Raw genomic sequence first — 17,499 nt, 5'->3', positions numbered from 1 at the left:
ACTCAAGAGAAAGATTCTTCAATGGATAGTACGTCACAGATACCAGTCCATGGTAGAGTGACCATAAACAATGAGTATTTCTTTACACTATTAAACAAACAGTACAGTACTTTGCAGGAGTATAGGAAGAAAGATTTGGACTGTTTGCAGCATACATAACTGATAAATGTTTGAGTAGATATGTTTTACTCTGATTTAAACATACCTTGTGTACATGTGTCAAAACACCACATGGTACACCATCAATACATGTGATTTTTATGTTTTAATTTGTTAAAAAGATAAACTCCCCTTGGTTTCCACCCACGATCTCCCCACCACCACCCAAAAGAAAAGACCTGGACCACCGCTGACGTAGCAGGGCAGAACTGAAAAGTAGCCCTGCCCATGGCTTCGGGTGGGGCCTACAGTTTTTAACCTACAGCTAGTGATCTTATTAGCTTGCCCACTGAGGAGTCTCAGCAGATTAGAAAAACACAGCACGTAACTGAAATTAACTTGAGTGAAAAAAAAAAAAAAAAAAAAGAACAAAACAGCAGACACCTACGCTCCAGTCCAAAGTTGCTCTGGGCTCCTTCGCTGGACCGTTCGCCACAGGAAGGCCGAGAGGATGTGCTGGAGCCAGATGCTGGAGGCCTGTCCGGGAGATGGCTTTCCTGCAGCAAGAAAAATAAATAAATTAATTAACAAACATACAAGCAAATGCATACGTGCACATATGCATAAAGAGACTCACCAGATACTCTTCGCAACCGTGGTGAGACAACCCATCTCCTAAGATAGAGAGAAACAAACCCCTACAAATCAGGGAGCGTAAGGCAGCTGCTTTGTGATAGGACTGCAGGGCCAGAAGCTGAGAGCTCAATTTCTTTTCAGGGTGGGGAGCAAGAGTGGAGCCTCTCCACTTACAGGCTAAATAAAATGGAGCAGATGAGTGTCATGCCTGGGAAATAATTCAAGTTGCCACCAATGAAACATAAGCTAAGCCCTCTTTCCTGCAGCCCCACTGCCCCAAACCACACTATTCAGGATGGTTTCCAAAAGAAGTCTGCTCTTACTCCCTTCTTCCGAGAGCATCTTCCTTCTCCTTAGAGAAGACCACTGTCCATTGAGCTGAAAGCTCTCAGTGTGAAAAGACTGACATCTGCCAAGAAACAGCCCACATTTCTTCAGCCACCCCTCAACACAATCGAGGGAGCCACACCAAGAGGGGCAGAGGGAAGCAACAAGGGGCACAGATACTGTGAACCCCATCAAGGCAGCAGAAAGATGGAGGGCTAGGAACAGATGGGGAAAGCTATTTTATACCCTAAAGGGCAGGTGGCCTCTTTGCATGTTCATTGGCCTATCCAGACTCCACCTAGGAACGGACCTGGTATGGTTAGGCAAGAACAGTAGCTCTCCACACCCAGAGATAACCATGTGCCTCATGCCACCACTGCCCTGTGAGTGTGTCATAGATTTCAGCAGGTGTCCAGCTCTCTGTGTCCTTTGGGGTCTCTTGGAGTCCTACCCAGGAAACTCCAGAATTAGGTCTTCGGTAGTTAGGAACTATCAAAAACAGCTTGCCGCCAAGTTCCCTAATGCTCCCACAGGCCTCTGGCAAGAATCCCCCAGACTCATCTTAAGGGTGGAAGACTTGAAGGAAGACAGTCCTTTCTGCATTTTCTCCAAGACAGATAATTAACAACATCAACTTTGTCTCCTCAAGACAAAGTGTATTGCATATCCTCAGCCATATTCTTGAGAAAGGAAGAGTGGCTAGGTATGGTGACACAGGCCTGGAATTCTAGCATTAGCTCAGGAGGATTTGAACATAGAAAGATCAAGGCTAACCTGGGCTACATAGCAAGGCACTGGCATGGAAAATAAAAGTAATTGGGCATTTAAGGGTGTAAGATAGCCTAAACATAAGAAACAAAGGAGTAGGGATAAAGAGAGAATGTTCTATGGAAATCCTCTCTCAGAAGTTTTCCTCCCACACTGAAGCACTTCTGGCATGTTTCGTAGGGTCTTTCTCTAGCTTCAAAGACCTGCCATCAATGTTAACCCAGCTATCACCATTAAAAAAACATGAATTTCTGGATTCAGAAACTACAGGTTCTCCCTTTGGGTCTTCAAGAGTCTCCACAACCTAAATCTAAGGGTCAAAAAAAAAAAAAAAAAAAATACCATAGCAAGAGGGTGAGATAGAAGCATTACAATCTCAAAGCTTGCATGGGCTACATAACAAGTTTGAGGCTAGCCTGGGCAACTTAGCAAAAATCAAAATGTAACTATATGCAAAAGTCTCTGGTTACAATTTTATTTGGAGGTGGGGCAAAGGGAAGGAGGGAGGGAGGGAGGGAGGGAGGGAGGGAGAGAGAGAGAAGGAAGGGAAGAAGGAGAAAGGGAGGAAGGAGGGAGCAAAATGAAAAACAACCTTGAGTTCAGGCTTGGTTCTTAGGCAGACAGACACACACACACACACAGAGACAGATACACACACACGCGCGCGCGCACACACGCACACACACACATACACACACACACACAAAAGCATAAAGTGTTAGGATGGCTGAAGAACTCTTAAATTTTATATGAGATAAAAACAGGTCTTTCGGAGTTTCACAAACTATCTCAGAGAGTTGGGACCAGAAAAAAAGAGGGAGAGGAAAAGCAGTGGAAGAAGAGGGAAAGAAGGAGATCAAGGAATCAAGGAGGAGAAGGGAAAGGTGGGAGAGAAAGAGAAGGAGAAAAGAAATAAAATTTCATTGTCAAGTCTTCATAGAAACCACTGAGCAAGTGAGTTCAGGTCCTGAGGACCATGGACCATGGCAGCCAAATTTCATTACCCTCTGTAACTAGGAACCAACCCCTAGCCCAGCAATGAACTACCCAAGCTACTGAATCAGGACACAAGGCATCCGTACAGTACAGAACATTTGTGTGGCGCCTGGAGAGATCCAGCTAGTGCTTCCAGGATTCCCAAAGCATACCCTTTTCTGGCCTGTGATTAGAAGCCACTATGTCTTCTGTTTATTTTTCATTTATTCTTCATTATGGACAAAAATTTAAGGTTGAATTTGTAATATTAACAAAATAAAATGGTATATATGATCCACATACAAGCATTAATTAGAAGGGAAAATGTGTTCAGAGGCATCATGATTAGCTGCCAGTCTGTTACCAAGGGTGCCTCTTAGAAAAGTTGATTTATAAAACACAGAATAGAAAATCATAAGTAGAAAATATGGGGGCATGGAAGGCACTTTTAATTTGATTTCAGCTTTCTACTCTTCTAAGCAGCAAAACATTATTTTTCTAATAGTTCATACATGAATAGACATTTTTCTTCCACGAATATATATCTGAGATTTCAACTAAAATCACCGTGTGATAGTTTTCTATTTACATCCATCATGATGGTAGAAGATGACATGAAATTCTAGCAGAATTTGGTGTATGGATGGAAGAGGTGAGGGCAGCAGTTTTACACTACAATTTGCTCCAATAAAACAATAAATGGGAGTTCAACTTCCTCTCCTTTCTTCCTTCTCAGAATCCTCCCAAATGCACAGGCGGCAAAGCGTGAAATGCCAACGATTCTATTAACTTCACAACATCACTTTGTCAGGAGTGAGTATTCTCACAAGAGCATGTCTGAAGAGAACTGTGATATTAACTGTGAAATAAATATGAAAAGAAAATACTTCATAATGCAGTTTCCAGAGCATAAAGTCACAGTTAATGTCAATTACCTGACATGAAAGACTGCGAACACATTTCAAGAACAAAATCCGCTGTACATCTTAAATAGCGTTCTATCGTTCCTTTCCCCCATTCAGTAAGACTATAAACTCCTAAAGGACAGGGTTCCATTCATCCACTAATCCTGTTACGTCTAGGCCACGGGTAGACTCCACAAATATTCAATAAATGCTTTCTGAATTAATGAATGAACTTGACCAAGAAGCTAAGCAAAACAGCTTGCTGATTAGATCAGAGCCTGGGAAAATCCAATTAGGAGGGTTTGAGTAATGCCCCGTGCTTTATACTTCAGAGACGCTCTTTGCTGAGTGGGCCTGAAATCCTTCAAAGCAGCTCTTTAAAAATAAATGCAGCTGGGTACGGTGGCACACGCCAGAATTTTAAGCCCAGCACTCAAAAGGCCAACGAAGATCCAGGAGGGCAGCACATTCTAGATCGACCTGGACGGTGCACATAGGGAGACACTTCTAACCGCCCCCGCCCAAGTAATAATAAATAAATACACATGGATGAGGTAGAATCCATCCTTCGGTCCAGGCCGTCCAGGGTGGGGCATGCTTGTAATCCTTGTACTGGGGAGCTAGAAGCAGGAGGATCACCAAGTCAGGGCTATCCATGGCCTGGACCAAGCCATCTCATTAAAAACAAAAACGGAGAAAGAGAGGAAGAGAGGGAGAGAGGAAAGGAGGACAGAAGGGAGGGAGGAAGAGAGAGTGGGAGGAAGGGAATGACAAGGAGAAGGGAGGAACCAAAGAGGAAGGAACAAAGAGAAAAGAATTTAACCTTGGAATTACCAAAACTGCTTGGTATGAAGCTAGCTCTGAATTAGCAACCTATTATCCTATTTATAAAGGACATATGAGAGTATTAGGTTTTTTTAGACAAGGTTTCACCCTGTACCCATGGCTAGCTGACTTGCCTGAAGTTACTATATAGACCAAGATGGCCTCAAACTTATAGAAATCCTTCTGCCCCTGCCTCCCAAGTGCACCACCACCACCTCCAGCAAGGGTACTAATTCTTTTAGAATGCAATCACTCAAAGAAAAACATAGCATAAATACTCTTCCATAAACAAGATCTTTTAAAGTGCATGAGAAGACATACGAGACTGGTTATTCAGCCATGGTACCCTCTTGGGATCCATTTCTAAATTTCAATCTACTCTCATTTCAACTTACATGACTGACTCCCAGAGGCAAGCCTTCTGCACTGGACCCACCACTCTCTGAGACCAAGCATGGGGAGGTAACAGAAGGGAGAGTATGGTTTGGTGAGGCTATCTAGAGACTGACAGGAGAAATGGATGTGTTCATCTCAGCCTTCTAGAAAGGAGCCAGCTATCTAAAAAGTTGCTCTGCTCCTTGGTTATATCCCACAGCTACCTCACCAGGCATCCTGTGGGGCTGACAGTGCAGCTCAGTAGTAGAGCACTTGTCTAGTATGTGTGAGGTTCTGAGTTCAATTCCCAGACCTTAAAACAGGCACAAAGAGACATGATGTGCAGTAGTATGTGTTTGTGTGTGTGCGTCTGTGTGTGCGCGCACGCGTGCACACATGAGCGCTTTCTTTTATGTCATGTAGACTTTAGCTGCTTTTATCCAAGGGAACCCATACTGCTTCTCAATTAACCTAAACAAACGGCTGAAGCGCTAATAGTCCACACAGTAAGAACCAGTCCCAAACCCTATAAAAATGTAAATATTCCACCCATGATTTATGTAGGGGAACAAACTGTGTGATTACTTGAGCCAAAACCTTACTCTACATTGCTTATGAATTCAAAGTGGTTTTTTTGACGATCTTAAATGGACATCAAAATCTTCAAGGATGTAATTTGTTATTGGAGGCGGAAGGGAGCTGAGTTTTGTTTCCTAAGGTATGTTAAGTCATTCAGAAAATCACTTCAGTATTGAATCTTCCAAACAGTATACCCGTGGAGTCTGGACTCTGCTACTCTCGTGGTTCCTCACAAAACAGTGAGACTGGGATGCTGAACTCTTGTCCGCAGTGGAGTTTGAGTTGGTCCCTTTAAAAGCTTTCCAGGAGACTGGGACACAGCTCAGTGGTATGATAAATATGTATCTAGCACGTGGAGGGCGGTGGATTCCGTCCTCAGCACTAGAAGAAGGAGAAAGCGGGGGTGGGGTGGGGAGTAAATAGAAAAGAGGATACAGGTGTCTAAGCATGCCTAATGCATCTCCAAGCTAAGCGCCACTGTCACAAAGCTGTGCAGGCTTTGACTACCGTGCCTACTAAGCTTATTCATTCTATATTTTCCATAGAGAGTTTTCTATATTCATTCACATATTCATCGCCCAACAATGTATTTACCGAGCATCTAGTCAATGTGAAGCACTGTCCTAGATGTGTAGATTCATGAATGAATTAAGCTGACATTGTTGCTGCTTGTGTAAAGCTCACAAGATCTTGCCACACAGTGGACCGTTGCACATGTCTTATGGACTCCTTACAATAACAAGGCAGGGACTTTCATTATCCCTAGTCCGGAGTAAGTGCAGTGAAGCTACCTGCTCAAAGTCTTATGCATAGGAGGAGAGCCAAGTAGATGTGAACCAGGGGATTTAACATTTTCCTGTGAATGCTTCGTCCTGTTGCACAATCCCACACGTCTCGGAACCCTGACAGCACACACATTCATACCCCAGGACCACAGCACTCGCCTTTTCTATGCTTGTCTCCTGGTTGCCCTAGCTATGAGTGGCTTTTCACCACAATAAGGATCAAGCTTCACCAAACAGGAGGGAGATCTATGAATGTACAGGTTAAGAGCAGAACTGGACCCCCTACCCAGATCTAGCCAATGGTCAGAATATTCTCCACAGTTGAGTGGAGAGTGTGATACGACTTTCTCACGTACTCTGGTGCCTCACATTTGACCATGTCCCCTGGAGGGGGAGACCTGGTGGCACTCAGAGGAAGGACAGCAAGTAGCCAAGAAGAGACTTGATACCCTATGAGAATATACAGGGGGACGTAATTCTCCCTCAGGAACAGTCATAGGGGAGGGGAATAATGGGAAAATGGGGGCGGGGGGGGGAGGAATGGGAGGATACAAGGGATGGGATAAACATTAAGATGTAACAAGAATAAATTAATTAAAAAAAAAAAAAAAGAGCAGAACTGGGAGGGATGTGGGAGAGAGCCAGCACTAATCGCTCCACCCACAGGTCAGTGCCTGGGTCAGCCTGCATCAGAAAGGCTGCCTCTTGCACTCGATGCGAACTATCACAGAGACTCACAAGCAAGCAATGTGCAGAGAGTGAGGCTCTGGGACAGGCAGTCCTAAATGGGGTGTCTTCATCGAAGACGCCCCTCAAGGCTTATGGATCTGTATGGAAAAGGGGACAGAGTGACTGTAAAAGTCAGAAGTGGTGGATGAGTCCAAGGATACAGCATCGTCCAGACACAGCAGGGCTGATAGTGTCTGGGCAGCACACACAAGTCCTGCACAGGATCAAACTAGACAAAACTGCAGCATGAAAAGGGGAAATGGAAACAAAGGTGCTCCCCTAACCAGGAAGCTCTATGCAATGGATACTTTCTAGGAAAGGGAAAATCAGGGTTTTTTCCCATGGACTAATGGACTGTCGCTGTGTACATCCAGGGCGGGCCATGATTAGGAATGGTTGGTCAACAAAACGGATTACATTTTTTGTGAACTTTTTGTTTTGTTTATTTTTGTCTTATTGGATATTTGTTCTGTTTTTTGCTTTTTGGTTTTTGAGATGTTTTTGTTTCTGAGGGAAAAGGGGGTAGGGTAGAGTGAAAGAGAAAGAAAGAAACATGAAGTTGGGTAGAGACACAGGAAGGATGTAGGAGAAGTTGGGGAAAGGAAAGGATATGAGCAAAATATGTTATATAAATATATTTAAGTAAAAAAGTTTAAAAAACAATATTTTGAAAGCAAAAAAATGACACTAGGCAAATATTGAATTTTTTAGTTTCAGTTTTCGCATATATGTGTGTGTGTGTGTGTGTGTGTGTGTGTGTGTGTGTGTGTGTGTGTATAATGAAGAGAACCTTTATATGCTGCAGAATGCTAAGCACACAGGATATTCAAGAGTATACCCATTGCCATTACTGGCATCAGTACACATTCAGCGCTCCCGTAGCATCCCGCCATAGCTAGGCACATGATAATCTCCAGATAAACATGTGCTCTTTTTATTACATTCAAATATTTTACCACCACCCCTTCGATACTTGCAGTTCTTCCATAGAGGCCTGACAGGCTTCCAGTGCCTGTCAGAGAGTTCAGAGGTGCTCACTCGAACAGAAATTTCTTCTGGTTGGGGAGTATTTCTCATTGCTTCGCCCTGAGCTGCCTGCCTCACTCAGGCACTCTTCTCCCCTCAGATAAACTCAACATTTTGAAAATAAACATGCAAGCGAACTCTACAGTATTCATCTATTGTGCTGTGTTATGTAAATGAGCAGAGCAGGAAAACGATGTGTTTAATTTATAACAGTGGACTCGCTATTAAACGCAAGCACTTCTGCTAGACAGGAACAATTTCCCACAGAGAACGTAGGCATGATGGAAACCGTGATAATAAACCTCCTTGTAAAACCAAGATGTCTTAGCTAAAATTCTCTCAGGAATTAACGGCCTTTCCTCTTTAAGGAATTATTTGAAGAGAGAAACTTATCCCCCAGGATAGCAAACGGACCAAGTTGCGTCACCCCTCTCACCCATCCCCAGTATCTCCTCTATAGAAGTCCTAGCGCTAGAGTGCAATACCCCAGAATCTGACCTTTTCTCAAGACTGGGTCTTTAGAGAGAAGACCGAGTTTAAGTGAGCTCATCAGAATGGACACCTGATGCACTGGACCTGGTGTCAACAAGAAATGTGGACATATGAACACAGACTCACACTTCAAGACAAAGCTACATGGAAAAACAGGGGTCAAGATGAAGGCAGTGTGGCTATACACCCAGGACAGCTAGAGATGGCCAGAAGATGGCCAGGGGCTGGGGGAGGGTCTTGCAGCAGCTTCTCCCTCACAGCCACAGCACACTCGTCTCAGGTGTGCAAGTGTCTGTTGTTTGAGCTGCTCACCTCATGAACCTTGAGTACGAAGCCCATAGCGAACCTTCAAAACTAGACCCCCCAGTTTAGAGTAAGCACAACAGGTTGGACAAACCTCAGACCTCTCGTTTGTCTTTTCCTGTTGCCCCGCAGAACTTCCAGTACCCTCCTATCGTAACTCTACCTCAGAAAACAATAATACTAAAGACAGATACTTTCTAATGAAAAGCCAAGGTAAAAGACTTTTTCTCATACAAACCTCAGAAAATCTGACAAACATTTAGACAACGCATTGGTGAAGTAAGGTGCAAATTTAATGCAAAGTCAACATACAGAGAAGAAACTGAAAATTCTGAAAGGAAAGAGACGCCTGTGAAGACTGAGCTAGACGTGAGAGCAGCTTTGTACAGGTTAAAAGGATTATCATTTGGGAGGCTTGGGAAATGCTTGCCGTGCAGACATGCAGACCTGAGTTTGGATTGTCAGCACCATCATAAAAACACCAACAACAGCAATGTATGCCTGGGATCCTAGTGCTGGGAAGGAAGAGACAGGGGGACCCCTCAGGCTGGCTAGCCAGCTAGTCTAACTTCCTCAGTGGGCTCCTGGTTAAGTAAGGAGCCATGTCTGAAAACATAGGTAGAGAGCACTGGACACCCAGCATCAACCTCTGGCTCCCACAGGCATTCCCATGTGCATACACACACATACACCATGTACACATGCACACACACACACACACAATTTTAAGACAAGATTACACCGCCTATGCTGTTAGCTTCTCTTTTACCCTATAGAAACGTAACACTTCAACTTTGTACAAGCCAACTGCTAAATTGATACGGAAAAGACCAGCCCCTCTGTTTCTAGTTAATAATCAAATATACAGAAACAGCAAGATTACCATACACAAAAGTATGAGATGAGAGTCAATTGCTGAATAACAAGGCTCTATTTTTATTGGGGCTAATTAGAATAAAGATGGATTAAAATAGTATTGAAAACACCAAGCAATGACCATTTTCCCGGTACCACAAAGTCTGGTAATTTGATTCTCACTACTTATGGTTTCAACTATGACTTGGATCTCTGGAGTAACTTTACAGCTACCTCAAACATCCTGAACAATTTCTTGAAATAAGTTCTTCTGCTTCCCCCCAAAAAAGAGTTTATTGGCATCAGGAATGCACTGGGCATTCTTGTAACCATCTTCTCTGGGGTCACATATTCTCTGAGACGAAGCATTTCAAGGTTTCTGAAGAATTCCTGTCAGCAAGTGAGGGAAGCAAGCCTGGCAAAACGAGGAGTTGAACTTCAGCCAAACAGCAGTTGATGTCACCTTAGCAGGGAAGCAGAAGATAAGCCAGTCCTCCAGAACTGGCACAATTTCACGTGAAGATACAAGCAGCAACCAGCAGTTAAACTTGGGACAGTCTCTGGGAAAGAGCTGGTCAGAGGCAAGAGATTCTCTTAAGCCTGGGGCTCAGCTGTTTAAAAAAAGATATCCAAAATGGAACAAATTTAGGAGAAAAACATTAGCCTGGGAACATAAGCCATTTGAGATTTTATAGAAATGTTATAAAAGATTTAAATCCACAGAGCGGTTCCCAGAAAGACTACTGGTCCAGCTTCATTTCTACTGTTGTTATAAAATACCCCGATAAAAAGTAATGTAAAGGATTAAGGGGTATCTTACAATTCCAGGTATCAGGGACTTCACAGTGGCAGGAGCTTGAACTAACTAATCACATCCAGTCAAGAGCGGAGAAAAGGGGGCGCAGGTAAGCTCGCTTTGTCTTTATTCTTGGCTCCACTCCTATGTCTCCACTCTCATATGCCCAGGGACCCTAACCAGGGAATGGTGCCACCCACAGTGGGCTGTGTGTGCACTGTATTAAGAAAATCCCCCCACAGCACGTCAATGGGTCAAGCCAACGTGGACAACCCTCCATTGAAGCTCTTGTCCCAGGGGATTCCCAGGTGAAACAAGTTGGCACATAAAGCCACACAGCAGGGCTATTAACTGGAGATGCTGTCTTTAGCACCCCTTTTCCTGTGTCCACACTGGCGCCCCAGTCCTGGCTCCATTCAATTTCCCAGCAGAAATCAGATCACGGGTTGCTGGAGGAAGTGGAGAGTTTGATTGGGAAGGTACACAAGGCAACTCTGGGGTGAAGAAAGTGCTCCCCATCTTAATGAAGGCATTGTTAACAAACTTGTTGACATTAGTTGGAGCAGATTCATTTGCTCTTAATATATATGTCCATAAAATCTTCAAGTAAAAAGAATAAAGCATAAAATTTGCTATCAAACCAGAAATCAATCTTCAGTTGCTAACCACTCAAAGATAATTATTGAAATAGTTTACTGTGGAATTCAACTCATTTAATTTTTGAATGAGAGTCTTCTCATCCAAATATTTCCTGAATTATGATACAGGGATCACCACCTGTTCCCTGATAGAGAGTGACCCATCAACAACAGCAATCGCTTTCTACTGCATAACCACACTCATTGAAACCTTGTTAATTTCCATGCTATTTCTAAAACTCCTCCTCCCTCCCATAGACTGTGGCACAGAGGGCTGACCTGCAGGGAAGGCAGCCATGCTTACTGCAGATACTACGTCATTTCTTAGGACAGAGCAGAAGTTAATGAAGTGCTAGTACTACAGGCAGGACCGGTAACTTTATCACCCTGGGAAAGTTCGTAAACTGCCCTGAGCCTTTTCTTCAGCTGAGCAAAAGAAGAGTGATCTGTTACAGAAAGTATGAGAGGATAAACTCCCGTGCATAATGAAAATATTTCTCTTTAGAGCTATAGACTACTGGATGTGAAAAATAATGATCCTGCATTCATTCACAAGCAGAGGTGGGTTTACTATGGAGCTAATGAGGTATAGACTTCAGGTTTCTCACTCTGGTGGGTCCCTGTGAGGACTGGAAGACACATGGCTTTTCAGGTAAGAGAGGAGAAAAACAAATCAGAAAGCATTTGTTTCTAAGCATTGCACGCCTGTTCTCTAACAAGAGTTTAAAACGGGGGGTAGGGGAGGAGAGAAAGAGGAACTAGACCTCAAGGATCACACATGCCTGAAACATCACACGTCTTGAATATTGACACACACACAAAAAAAACCATGAGGGGAAAGAAAAGCTCTCCAAGACGCATAAGTACATGGAGCCTCATGGAGGCCTCTGTTCCTGCCTGTCCAGGCTCATGTCAAGTGTTTAGCAGGAGGTGCTTTCCATTGATGATTTGTCCTTAGTGTCTAGGAAAGAAATACAAAGTCTCCCAGAGTGGGGTGGGAGTGAGCAGAAAACAGCTCTCAACCTGTGTCTCAACCTGGAATATTTTAAAAATAAGAAGACTTACGAACTCTATATCAAAAACTATTGGCATGGGGGAATTAAAGAGTCAGCCAGTGGAACGTCTACAAAACTGAAATGGTCATAAATTGATCATAAGACAGCACTGAATTTCTTTAAAGGGGTGAAAATTAAGCAAGGGTACACACATTTTTTTAAAAATGACTTTGAAAAAATAGTTTGGGTATGAGAGTTTTGCCTCCATGTATGCTCATGCACCACATGTGTGCAGTGACTATGGAGGCCAGTAAAGGGGGTCAGATTCGCCCCTGGAACTGGAATTACAAGTGGGACAAGGAGCCAAGTAGGTGCCAGGAACGGAACCAGGGTCCTCCAGGATAGCAGCCAGTGCTCCTAACCACTGAGCCATATCTCTAGCACCACAAAAGTATCCTTTAATAAGGAAAACAATAATTATAATTACCAAGTCTACTACAGCTTCAGAAAGTAAGAGGGAAATAGAAAACAAAATTGGGTGAAAGGAACATTTTAAGATAGATTAGAAACCCATTAAACATCAACTGGAAGAGCCTCATTCATGCAGCGGATAATTCAATATTTTGAGGATGTCAAGTATTCCCTGAATTCTTTATTTATTTACGATACCTCAATCAAAACTCCCATTGTTTTCCAGGTAAACATTACAAGCTAATTCTAAAATTTATTTCAAAGAATAAAGAACAAAAAAATAGCCTAGACTCCAAAAGAAAAGATTTGCAGCATGGATAACGTTGACATCTGTTGAGACCTATAAAGCATTGGCCAAGACTACAGCATAATACTGAGACAGGAGCAAACAAGGAGACAGTGAAACAAAGAAGGGATTAAGAAATGGACCAAAATACAAATGAAAATTCAACTCATAACAGCACTGATGTAGGACAGATGAAAACGATGGGTGTTGTGGTTCAAGTGTGAGACATTCCTGAAGAGTCTCACATGTTTGAACACTCGGTCTTCATCTGGTTGGCATTCTTTGGGGAAAGTGGAGAACCTTTGGGACATAGAGCCCTACTGGAGGATGTCAGTCACTGGGGGGTGGGCCTTGAGGATGTCCAACCCAGACTGACTTCCTGTTTACTCTACTTCCTGAGTACAGCTGCAATGTGACCGGTCAGCCTACTCTCCTGACACCCTGCCTTCCCTGGCTGCTGTCTATTTCTGCTCCACGGTGAGCTGTAGCCTTCTAGAACTGCGATCAAACTAAGCTCTTTCTCCCTCCACCTGCTTTATCAGGGTCCTTTATCACAGGAATGAGAAAAGTAACTAAAACACTGCATTTCCACCCAATATTCCCAAAAAGGAAATTACATCCTTACCTCTAAACAGATAAAGCTGATTCCCAGCAGATAAAAAATGAAGATGTATAATGCAAGCTGTAATTTTTAGCAAATGATACAATAAGCAGGGAGGGAAACATTTAATAAATAAGGGTAAGCGAAAATAGACAAATTCTGAGAATTACAAATGTAATGATATCAAGAAATTCTAAGTGGCACTCCCTTGTCCATGGCAATCAACAGCTGTCTACCTGATCTTAAGGCCTATTGAAAAGGAGGGAAATCAGACCTGGTACTGGAAACATGGCTAGCTTCCCAGAGATAGTGACGTCATAGGCCTTGGAAAAGAATCCACTACTACCATTTAGCTAGACAAGCATAAACCTCCTAATTCTAAATCTAATTCTTACACTCACATTATTTCAAATGTACTGACAAAATCTTCTCCCTGAATAAACTGAGATGGGAAGGGAATCAGAATATAAATAAATGAACAATATTTTTAAAAAGAAAATAGAACCAAGAAGAGACTTGATACCCTATGAGCATATAAAGGAGGAGGAGGTCCCCCTCAGTCACAGTCATAGGGGAGGGGAGTAAGGGGAAAATGGGAGGGAGGGAGGAATGGGAGGATAACCATTGAGATGTAATGTGAATAAATTAATAAAGTAAAATTTTTAAAAAAAGAAAATAGAAAGGAATTCTGTTGGCTAAAACCACTATGAAGAGAGTAAAAAGACAAGTAGAACTAAATGGTTTTATTTTAGTTTTAGATTTTTTTTTTTTAAAAAAAAAAAAAACTACACCTGTGAATTAGATTAGAAGATATAAATTAGAAAACATATAGTCCTACAGAATGGTGAAGCAAAGGTTCAAACAGGTGGATTACAGAAGTAAAAGCCAACCAACGAGAGAAGTTAGAGGTGAAAACATGTTCAGATTCATCAAAGAAATATGTCATCATCTCACCCACCCCCTTCATTTTTCCTCCCACACCAGCATTCCTTTTCTGGTGCTTCCAGTGGTGGTGAAAGTTTTTCAAGTGTGACATGCTTCCTTCCTAGAGAGATGCAGAACTTCTATAGGGTCATAGCAAACACAATATGGCCTGGTGACTCTGGAATATAACTTAATATTTTGTAGAAGCAAAGTAACACATAGCATGGGAATTACTAACTCCATGCCAAGGTCCAGATCCCACCTAATGTCTGTCACACAGACAGAACAGTATCATTTACTACAGAAAAGCAACAAAATGGCTCCAGTGTCAAAATTAGAACACACCTTATATATTTACATGTTGAAATAATCTCTACCCACGATTTCCAATTCCATCAAACAAGACAGAGGAAATTCAAGAAAGCAAATGTGACTTTAAAAAAAAAAGCCTACTGGATAATTACTGCCTTATTTTATTTAAATAACAATTAGCATGCATATAGACCAACAATAGTATGTATCATTGAGTGATAGGTGAACATGTCCATATTTTTGACACTGAAACATACATCTACAAATCTTATGCTCCAGAACCACTCAAATAGTCAACCAACCAATCATAAATAAATAAGTATCCTAATGTTTTCAGTAACCTTTCAATTTTGTGTCAGACCACATGGTTCTAGGACTTGGTTTAAAAGAGTTGCCTTTTTCAGGCATGATGTCTGAGTCTACTTCTCTTCTTTTGAACACTCTGAATGTTGACAGTTCCCATCCTTTGAGAATAGATTTTGTTTGATTCCAGTAGCAACAAGTTATTTGAATGCAAGTTTGATGGATGACATGGGTGATTCAGCTCCGTGACAGATAATTGAAATGATCGTTGTTTCATGAAACAGTTTCTCAAAGTAATTCTGAAGGATAATTGACTTTCGGGGTTTCAAAGTAATCAGATCCAACCTGCTGCATGACTTGGAAACCAGCTCTGCCAAGAGCTCTGGTGACCAGCCAGGCAGCTTTTCGGTGCGGCTTTCTAAGGATGCAGAACCAAACAAAACACTATTGAGCACAAGGGGGATGAGACCTAACAGTGACCTAATTTAATCTAACTGCCACAGCCTATGAATGTATAATCTTTATAATGATTAGCATTGGACCGTGGTTCCATGTATGCATACTCATGTCCAATATCAATCATCATGTGTGCTAACTCTTTCCCAGAGAGCAATGACGTCATATTTATATGCATTCCTGTTTAGGTAATTGAGTAGAGCAGCAACTAGGATGTGGCCAAATGCTAACATCGTGCTCAGACAGACACCTGCTTCCATCTTGGAATTAGTATCTGCAGGGTGTGGGGAGGGGTGACATGTGTCCACTTGGAACTTGGCCTAGTTTTTGTTTTTCTATATCATGACCAAAAGAAAATTTACAAAAATTATCAGATGCTTTGATGACACCTAGACAGAATTTGGTTATGGAATTTCCCAAAACAGGCAACACAACAACCCCCATTGCATGAGTGAAGTGAAGCAAATCTATATTAACTATGTGTTTTCAGGGAACTCATCCTAGCTCCTTATGTCCACTGCTCCCTTTCTACAGTCTATAGAGAACGCCTGCCTAAGTCACTTTCACGAGTTTCATAGAGGGGACTACCAAACACACGGAGTTATGAATTCAGCCTTTCATGTCTCCAGTCTTCCAAAATTTCTCCCATTTCAATATTTCTCACGTATTGTTAATGCATGGTCTTATGGTCAAATTTTCAAGAGCTTTCACTGTATGTGGTATAATTTATTTGAATTTAGAAATTATCACTCTTCAAAGATACCATCTTTCTGGTTTTGGAGCCTTTCCTAATATCAACACGTATTTCTTCTAGTTTCAAAATAATACTCTCTAATATAATCATCTGAAGCAAAACTGATTAAAAACTGGCTCTTGGTAGATCTAAACTTCTAACATTGTTTTCTTTAGGATTCTTCGCAGGATACAGCAGGATTTAAAACATCATGCTTTTAAATATATACTTAATATGCCTGATAGATAGATAGATAGTAGATGGATAGATAGATAGATATAGATATAGATAGCAAACAATATAAATGCTTCTAGGACAATGTTCGTCTTAAGAACTCTGAACTTGATATGGTGGTCACCTCTATAAAACCTGGTGGTAAGAGGATCAGAAGTTACATAGGGAGTTCAAATCTAGCCTGGGCTACATGAGACTTTCTGAAAAACAAAGAAAAAGAGAGAAAGAACGAGGAGAAATTGGGGGAATAAAACAAAGGAAGAAATCAGAGTGTCCCAAATTATTAATTTTTAATGTTCTATTAATCTTTCATTCTATTTTAGGTGTTTGCATAGTTAGAGAACCAAGACATGTTGAGCAGAAGGCGACAGGGAAGTTTAAGGAAAAGAGAAGCTAGGACGGTGATAGGAAAGGCAATGGGTACCCAGGCTCCGCAGCAGATCTTGCTTCCTGGAGTTGAACATGCCAAATAGGAGATGTCTCATCCTCACCATACAAGTCGTTGTAACACTCTCTCTTCTGTGGCAGTGATGAAATACTGTCACAAAAGTCAAGCTAGGGAAGAGTTCATTTTGGCTTGCAGGTCCAGAGAGGATGGCAGGGAAGACATGGCAGCTGGAATGTGAGGCTGGCCTGGAGCAGACTGATCACACGTCTATCCACACAGAGCAACCAGAAAAAGCGGAAGTGAGCCTAGACTATAAAACCTCAAAAGCATTCACCAGCGACATAGTTTGCCCAACAAGGTTCCATCTCCTAAAGGTTCCATAATCTCCTCAAACAGCACCACTAGCTGGGGACTACCATAAGTCTTCTCATATGTGAGCCTATGGGAGACACTTCTCATTTACACCACAATGGTGCTCAGGAAGGTCCTTTCTGGTCCACGGTTATTTCTTTCTCTCCTAGTCATTACCGTAAGGCATCATATAGAAATTAGATGTTATCCGGAAAATGGCGCCCTGCTTAGAAATGAAGTAGTTCCCCAGTTTCCCCAACATTAGAGCCTTAGTTTCTCCGTGCAGCACATCCCTGCACTCGTCAGGGCAAAGGGCTCCCTCATGAATCCAC

At 42.2% G+C, this 17,499-nt stretch overlaps 1 protein-coding gene across 2 annotated transcripts in view; it reads right to left on the bottom strand.

Moving 5' to 3' along the window:
- Positions 1–17,499, bottom strand: part of Dgki (diacylglycerol kinase iota) — a 438,758-nt gene that overhangs the window by 295,398 nt on the left and 125,861 nt on the right. For both annotated transcript variants that reach the window (XM_051151727.1, XM_051151728.1), the window contains exon 2: positions 548–656. In XM_051151727.1, the coding sequence (XP_051007684.1) occupies positions 548–656 (109 nt within the window). The remainder of the gene's footprint in view (positions 1–547; positions 657–17,499) is intronic.

Source organism: Acomys russatus, chromosome 10 (assembly GCF_903995435.1).
Source record: "Acomys russatus chromosome 10, mAcoRus1.1, whole genome shotgun sequence".
Lineage (NCBI taxonomy): Eukaryota > Metazoa > Chordata > Mammalia > Rodentia > Muridae > Acomys > Acomys russatus.
This window is presented reverse-complemented; position numbering and strand designations above follow the sequence as displayed.